Source organism: Sesamum indicum, linkage group LG4, assembly GCF_000512975.1.
Source record: "Sesamum indicum cultivar Zhongzhi No. 13 linkage group LG4, S_indicum_v1.0, whole genome shotgun sequence".
In the NCBI taxonomy this organism is placed as follows: domain Eukaryota; kingdom Viridiplantae; phylum Streptophyta; class Magnoliopsida; order Lamiales; family Pedaliaceae; genus Sesamum; species Sesamum indicum.
In genome coordinates, this window is record NC_026148.1 from 11,444,889 (window position 1) to 11,453,105 (window position 8,217).

The 8,217-nt window shown below is 33.8% G+C and overlaps 2 protein-coding genes across 3 annotated transcripts in view; both read right to left on the minus strand.

Moving 5' to 3' along the window:
- LOC105160661 lies at positions 1,392 to 3,129 on the minus strand. 2 transcript variants are annotated; one of them, XM_020693522.1, is made up of 3 exons: positions 3,022 to 3,129; positions 2,656 to 2,928; positions 1,392 to 1,725 (listed from the first exon to the last, which is right to left on the minus strand). In XM_020693522.1, the coding sequence occupies exons 2-3, from the start codon at positions 2,906 to 2,908 to the stop codon at positions 1,562 to 1,564; spliced, it is 417 nt and encodes a 138-aa protein (XP_020549181.1). In that variant the 5' UTR covers positions 2,909 to 2,928; positions 3,022 to 3,129; the 3' UTR covers positions 1,392 to 1,561. The 2 variants fall into 2 exon arrangements, with proteins under 2 accessions (XP_020549181.1, XP_011076443.1); XM_011078141.2 differs by lacking the exon at positions 3,022 to 3,129 and having other exon boundaries at positions 2,656 to 2,994.
- LOC105160747 (protein DMR6-LIKE OXYGENASE 1) overlaps positions 5,447 to 8,217 on the minus strand; it is a 3,154-nt gene continuing 383 nt past the window's right edge. Inside the window, exons 2-4 of the mRNA XM_011078225.2 lie at positions 8,036 to 8,215; positions 7,464 to 7,711; positions 5,447 to 6,329 (exon numbers count right to left, since the gene is read on the minus strand). Of these exons, the coding sequence (XP_011076527.1) occupies positions 5,756 to 6,329; positions 7,464 to 7,711; positions 8,036 to 8,215 (1,002 nt within the window). The 3' untranslated portion in view covers positions 5,447 to 5,755. The remainder of the gene's footprint in view (positions 6,330 to 7,463; positions 7,712 to 8,035; positions 8,216 to 8,217) is intronic.

Below are 8,217 nucleotides of genomic sequence, written 5' to 3' on the forward strand. Positions count from 1 at the left end.
AAAATGTATGAAATTGTTAATGATTGCAATAATTATTGAACAAAAAATGTATATGAGGACTAAAATTGAACTTGTGGAATGTCGTATGTGAAAATTATAATAAATAGGACTAAATTGAAAAAATCTGTAACATATAGGATTAAAACTGTAATTTTTTCTATAATATATTTATCGTGTGATTAGTGCATATCTACTCGTACTTAGTTCAATCTAAAATTTTCTAAGATATTTATTATATGTATGCATATGAAAATCTCCCTGAAATTAAATTTAATTATACAAGTACCTACTATCTCTTATAAAAATACAAGCACACCTTCTGATGGGAGCGCTGTATAATTTATCACAAGGGGCGTTTATTTAATTTTTTACTTCTGAAAGGGCGTCGATGAGAATGACAATTATAATTTAATGGGATATACTTATAATTTTATAAGGATACGAAGCGTTTGTATAATTAGACATAAAATTAAGGTTCGATGTAATTTATCCCATTTAATTATTTTATTTATATTTTTTCCTTTTCTGGAGAGGAATACGATGAAAGGCTCTGATTGCTGCCAAAATTAAAATAATTGAAGGCAAAAGGGAAAATTTGAAAAAAAGAGTTGTCCAAACCCATGTGTTTGGTAGAGCTTTGTTGGGCTAAGCCGAAAGCAAAGCAAAGGGATGACTTGGGCGAACTGGGCTGATCTCAAGTCTCGTCCCTCAAGTAAATATAGCCTTATGGTATTTATATTCCCAAAGTCGTTGGTTGTAGTTGGACTATGGATTCAAATTATCATAAACCTTATCTTGAGATAAGTTATTATCCAAAAAAAATGAACAAACTGTTTCACATGTGTCCCAGTTCCCTTCAACTATGGGGAAAGAAACAGAATAAGAAAAAGAAAACCCTCTGTTATGGTCGAAATTTAAGTCAGATGCGAGTTTCTTCCAAGGCAGGATCGTTCTTGCCTGAAACCATAGAGACTGTGACGGTTCTATCTCGAAAGTTTTAACATGCGCGAGTAAATCGGAAGAACTTTACTGACTTCGTATCGGTGACGTTGAGGTTTTGCTACAGAGAAGGGCAGTCGTGCTGCGGCGGCCCTTTTGGCACAATTAGGATTAAACAATGAAAATTGATGATGGTTTTGATGTCGTTCCACCTTTTGCAGCTGTTTTGATTAGGGAAGATAGTTCATTTGAATAATATATGAATTAGTGCTATTTAAATTAATTTCACATCTCGAAATTTCAAAATCTAATGATTGATCATGAAATTTTCAAAAATAAAAACATTAATTAAGATTTGATTGGGCGCTGTACATGATTATCGATCACAATCACATACTAATTGAGTAATTTTCAGGTTATACATACTTTCTAATACAATTCAATTAAATAAATGTGATAAAACGTGTACGAAATTTAATTGAAAAAACAAAACTCCACCTAGTAATCTATTACAATCCCATCAAATCTGTTACGTAGCGAGCGCCAAAACAAAAATTCCACCTGGAATTTTTCAATTGACTGTTAAATTTCAAAAAAAGAAAAAGAAAAAACAAAAGTTTCATTATGACTTGTTTTGTGAAAATATGGTCTTGCCATCTCCTATCTTTGAGGGATCCAAATCCCCCAATTCCACAGGCAAATGTCCTGTCCCATCACTATCAAGATCTCCATCAATTCCCATTCCTTCAACCTTTGCTCCTATGGAACTCCCCTTCAAATCTACATCTGCATAATTGGAAAACAAACTCATCAGATTTTAAGTTAGTTTACACAAACAATTATGATAACTGAAAGTAACTATCACTCTCATAGAAAATTCTAGCTCGAATTGGCCACACTCAATCAAAATCACTATGTAAAATGTTATATGCTAATCACGTGTTAATACAATACGCTCGTTAGTTTGAATGACGGAACTTGATTTAGATTGAAATTTTCTTACTAACCGTTGTCAATGACGCTGTATATACTCGTTATAGTAAAAGGGGTGATTTTTTAATTTTTAGAACTATTGAGGTCTTGACTATAAATACCCTCCATTATCATTGTTTTATGAAAAAAAATGTTCAAGTTTGGCTCATTTTATTTAGATCTCTTATTGTCAATTGGTGTTTCATCCCATTTAATATATACAAATTGTATGCACAAACTATTATATACTAATAATAAAAAATTTATATACATGTACAATGCTCATGAATTAAATTAAATATAAAAATGCAATATTAATGAGATCATTTTATCACTTTATAGTAATTTCTTTTTCTTATATTGGGCCACAAAAATAATATTTATTATCTACACATCCATTTTACTGCTGATCATGTAAAAGAGACTTACAGTAACAAATATTGAGCGATTACCATATCTAAAAGAATGTAAACTTTTAAATTCGAGTCATACAAAAGATTCTGAATTCGAATTTTACAGTCTTTCATTCTTTTAGAGGAGAAAAAAAAAAATCATGTACAAACTTGACAAAAATACTGCAGTTAACGATGTTAAATATTAAATTATTATTTTATCTGGCATGCAAAAATTGGAACTTTCACTAATTCTATCACATTTTCCAGACAGGAAACAATGCACTCAAAGGCATTATACGATAAGCCAAGAAAGTAATAAGACAGAAACAAGAAGGCCGACAGTACTCACCCGGATTGGAAAAAAACCAGAGAATGAAACCACAAAAGAGCAGCACCAATGGTATGATGTGAACCGCATTCTCCGCAAACCTGGCGCGCGATTTTTCCTTCTTAGCCGCCTCCGACAGGGGCTCGTACATGGGCAGCTCACTGTCCCGCTGCGACAGCGCCTTCAGTGCCGTCGGCACCTTTGATGAGGGCGACGAAGCATAGTAGCTGTAGTGATCGTCGGGGACTCGATTTGTGCTGGCTGATCGATACATTGTCGACGTTGTACCCAATTCTGCACAGAATAGAAATGGAGGAAAATTTTATAGCATTTGTTTGTTTTGTGTTTTTTAAGGATTGGAGGTCAGAATTGGATTTGAACACGTACATTGTCTTGAACTGAAAATTTCTTGTGGTGTGGATGTGTTCAAACTTTTCCATAAATAGAAACCCGGAAGAACTGCACGATGGGCTCGTTTTGAGGTCATTGTGACAGATATATTTAATACTGCATCAACACTTAGTTTCGTATCTTATCGTCTTTCTTAAAACTGATCATCTATATTTAGGTTGTACGCATCGTATTTTTATAGTTGGGGGGTGGAGGGCTTCTAGTATTCAACACGTAATAGTTGAACCAGAGGTCCTGCATGGGTTTGGAATCTGATACACATCGGCTATCACTCATTGATTCACACATATTATTGATTTTAGTGACTCAGAATTCGCACCAACATCAATTTTTTTTTTATGTAAATTACAATGAGTTTATTTGTCATAATTATGAAAACTTTCTTATTGTTTGATAAATAATCCTATTACTTGATTTTAACGATCATTCAAAAACTAGCATAATCTGTTAGTCTCCGCCATATTTTCATCTACCTTATGTGATGAACCAACCAAATTGTTTTTGTGGACTAAAATAAGTTTACTTATTTTTTTATAAAAAATTTGTCCTTTTTTTATAACTTTTCAAAATTTTCCATCTACACTAGGAAAAAAAATTTACTGGTAGGTACAATATTAGTGGAGCTAAATGCTTTTCTAGTCCCATAAAATAATGACAGAATTTATTTTAGTACCACAACTATGATAATTGACGTTTTTAGTCTCATAATATTTAAAATTACGTCTTTTTGTGCCAAAATCACAGCACCTTTTTAGTCTCAAAATCACAACGCACATAACTTTTTGGGACCCAAAACTGATTTTGAGTTTTATGGGACTAAAAACGTCACCTGATATAGTTGTGGTACCAAAACAAATTCTGCACTTATTTTATGGGATTAAAAAATTATTTTGTCTAATATTAATGACTATGGCTAAAATCCATAGTAAAAACGATTACTATTAACTATGGTTGAATAAAATCGATATAAAAAGTTAGTTTCTCCATTATGAAAAGATTATTTGTCATAACAAAAAGTCATGGACATAGCCATGGCCAATGTTTAACCCACCATCACAAAAACCATGACCAATAACCATGGAGGGGCTCTGATCAATAACTATTTGTTACAGCTATTTGTTAGTAATTATGACAATTAACCGTAGTTAAAATTATAATTATTCTAGTGCCACCAGGTCTATACTTAAACAATTTTTCAAATCTTCTTCTAAAAATAATATAACAAGCCTAGAGTAGACAATTTCAGGCTTCATTCAAAAATCACATAATTTCATAAAAAAATCAAGGGGTATTGATAATTAATTTTTCAAACAATGAGAGCGTATTCCTAATTATGTCCAACTTTAGTTCTCGAGGAATTGCAATTTAATTGGCATCATTAATTAGAATAATTACACTCCCCTTCCCTAAGGTTTAATGCAATCACGCGTAGACCCCCGATTTTAAAAAATTATATTTAAAATTGCTGAGATTTATTTTCGTCTAACAAATAAGTACAAATATTAGTTATAATTCACTGTATTTGTTGATATTAACAAAAAACTGAATAAAAATTGATATTTATCCTCGACTTATTACTAACTTATTGCTGATCTAACAAATCTTTTGTGACTACACTATTTTTATAACAGTAAAAATATACTTCAACGCGCATCATCATGTGAAAATGTATAAGGTGTAAAAATAATCTTTTGATGCTTTGTAAGAATTAATTTTTTACCACCACTGAGATATTGCAAGAAACAAGGACATAGTTTTCCTTTTCTATTCTAAGTCAGTACTCAACCTCTATTTCCTCATACTCTCGCCACACGCCTATTCTTTCTTCTCCTCGTGCAAAACCAAGTTGTTGGAACTGCTCGACTAGTCCATAACGTGTTTCCAGAACTCTTTCCAGGCACACAAATCCTAATAAAACAGAAGATATTAGTAAACTTTATTAATTATTAAAGTGACGTGGTCGTAGAGAAAACTATATCATCGTCAGTACAACTTTAAATTACACATATATTTATTTACTAGTAAAATTTCATATTGTTCGCTTGAGTTGAAACTTGACGCTTGTTTGAAGCTCGATCAATACTTATACTTTATTGGTATTGTAAGAAAAGAAAGCACATTGGATAAAATAACCCAAATTCAGAACATGTTATGATTATTTTCCAAACTCTTACATGTAGAAGCTTTCTTACATAAAATTAAAAGATTCTTGGACAACACTGCTGGTTTTATGATAGTATTTTGTATAAGTTAAGATACTGCAGGTTTGTATAATTATGATAAAGCAAGTAGGGCGAGAAAACATGATCATTCTTTCATCAAATAACAAACACAAATCATACTAAAGCAACCACTTCTCATATATTTTAATTTCCGAAACAGGCACACAAGTACAGCTAAAACACAATCCTGGAAGAATAACAAGTCCTCAGCAGATAGACAGACAGACAGATCAATGGGTAATTGAAGACGACGTTAGACAAGGAAAATTACCAAAAGGGTTGCAACTGACAAGACGACACAAAGACAGAACTCTAACTTCATTAAAACACCTCATAATAAGTCCACTGAGAGATTTCTTATAGTCTTGCTGTCTGAGCCTAGGTCAGGGGATGTGATTCAATCGGGGCCGAGACAGCAAATCGGGCCTGGAAGAATCTCCTTATTATCAACACTCCTAATAGCATATATGTATATATAGAATTCACGGTCACCGGATCTTGAGCGTGTTGAGGAAATTCTTCCCCTCTCCAAGATCATTCTTGGCAATGAAGTTGAGAAAATCCCTGAAACTGCTTTCTCTGTATCCATTCGGGTGATCTTCATCCACCATCTCCAGGGCTGCATCCATCTTCACATCCATCCCCAAGCTATGCAGGCCCGCAATTGAAATCCTCGTCTTCTCGCTGTTAACTGTCACCTTGTGGACAACACTTTTGTACCTCCCGTTGCTTAGTACTTCCAGCTGATCCCCAACGTTGACCTGGAGGGCGCCTGGAATCATTGGAACCGCTTTCCAGGATTTGTCCCTGGAATCAAGAATTTGGAGTCCCGGCATGTCCTGGAGGACTACTGTCAGGCAGCTGTAATCAGAATGGGGCGGCAGGCCTAGTGCCAGTTCGGGCTGTGGGCACTGCGGGTAGCAGTTGACAGCCATCACTTGCATTCCATCGTCCAGTTTGTCGCTCAAGTATGCCGGCCCGAGCCCGAGGCTCTCCGTTATCACCCCCACGATTTTCACCGAGAGTTCTTGCACTGCCACAACGTATTCTCCCATTTTTTCCCTGTCATTCAAACATTAGGGGATACTAATTATACTATAATTAGCAGCGCTAGAATTTGCACTTATTTGTCAAGATTAACGAAAGTGAGCTGATATACAAGATAAGCACAACCCCTTATTAATAATTTTATAAGCATACTAAAATATTTCTTTTTATTCACATATGTATAAAGGAAAAAATACAAGTAATTCTGATATTTCAATATGTATAAAGGAAAAAATACAAGTAATTCTGATATTTCAAATGACTAAATTATCCTCCTACAGAAAAAATAGCAATTTACCTCTCCGTAATTTTCAAAATAAAGTGATTTATCTAAAGTAAAGGAGTTTACCTCTTTAGACACAGAAGTAAATTGCTTCATTTTAAAAAATATAGAAAAAAAAATTATTGTTTTATATGAATAATTTGCTTATTTGCAATATTATAAGAAAATATATTACATGAAACCCGATGTATAAAATTCAATTAACTGTAATGAAAACTCTGGCTACGGGTCACGAGTTAGATTCGAACTGATTCAGACGTAATTCAATTAGATTATTTGACATATTTTTAAAGTTCATATTGTATTTTCTATTATATTATTTAAGTTTATTTTCATTCATTCTCACGTATAAATGTATAAATATACGTAAGGAATTGAGACTACAAACATCATCAACTTCAGAATTAGAATCATTTACTAACAATTGGGCAGAGAATCAGGAGACAAGGACAACATGGGATGACGACCTAGTACCTCAAATTGAGGTACGTCCAGGGGCGATGGCTGCGTATTTTGCTTCATTCATCGGGATGGAGAAAAGGTCACTAACCAATAAATGGTAACACACAACAGAAACATTCTAAAAAGTAAAACTCGAGAAATTTACCTTAAATATTAATATTAAATAATTATTTTTTTAATAATTTAAATTTTAAATGAGATAGCTATTAATATAGTATCACAGTGCCAAATAAAAGTCTCGGGTTCCAATTTTGTTGCCACTTATTTATACAACAAAAAATTCAAATAAAGTGACGTGTTAAGATATTAATATTAAACAATTTTTCTCTTAATAGTTTAAATTCATGGGGTGGTCATTAAATAATTTTATCGATGATAGAAAAAATTAGGTGTTGTTTTTATACCTGTAATCATATGGGTTATCAGGCCACAACCCGATCCAATCCTTGATGGGATGTGCATAGTGTTTGAGAAAGACCCTCCAGAACTGAACCTTGTCCACACCGTCTCGTACGCTCGTACCGTATCTGACTGGTTCATGCACATCACTCGACATGAACTTTGCCTTAGCTGAATTGGGCAATTTGAAGAAACCAGCGGCAGCAGACAGAGCCCCGTCGAGTGTTTCTTGGGATATGCCGTGATTTATGACCTAAATATATGTACATCCAGTATTGTGTAGAACAAAACTAGTGTTATATCTAGTATTTCATTTAATATATACCCGTTACCTGTACAAAATATTTTTTAATAGAATATCTATACCCGTCAAGAACCGAAAATCAAAAGTGTGCATGTATACAAGAGCAGTTATTATGTTTATCTCCATTTATTTTCCCTAACAAACCTTCTAAAAGTCCTATTTTTTTTGTCGGACATACGTGCATTTTCCGTAACGTGCATATAATCGACTGGAGCACGCTATGCATAACATGTGTGCTCTATACTAATTTAAAAAGAAAATATTTGTGCTTACTTGAAAGAAGCCGTAGCAACGACAAGCATTTGCAATCTCTTGGATGATGATCGACCTTCTGGCAGGATCATCGGACATACCGTCCAAGTTGATGAGCGGGACATCTCCAAGCTTGGAGTCGGACTCGGCCCTATGTGAAGGTTGCACTTTGTAACACTCGGGAACGTACGAGAAACCCCTCT

Coding starts and splice junctions, on each gene's coding strand:
- LOC105160661 (XM_020693522.1), bottom strand. CDS start 2,908: ATGTATCGATCAGCCAGCACAAATCGAGTCCCCGACGATCACTACAGC. Junction 1,726..2,655: donor CTGGTTTTTTTCCAATCCGG/GTGAGTACTGTC, acceptor CCAATTATGCAG/ATGTAGATTTGAAGGGGAGT.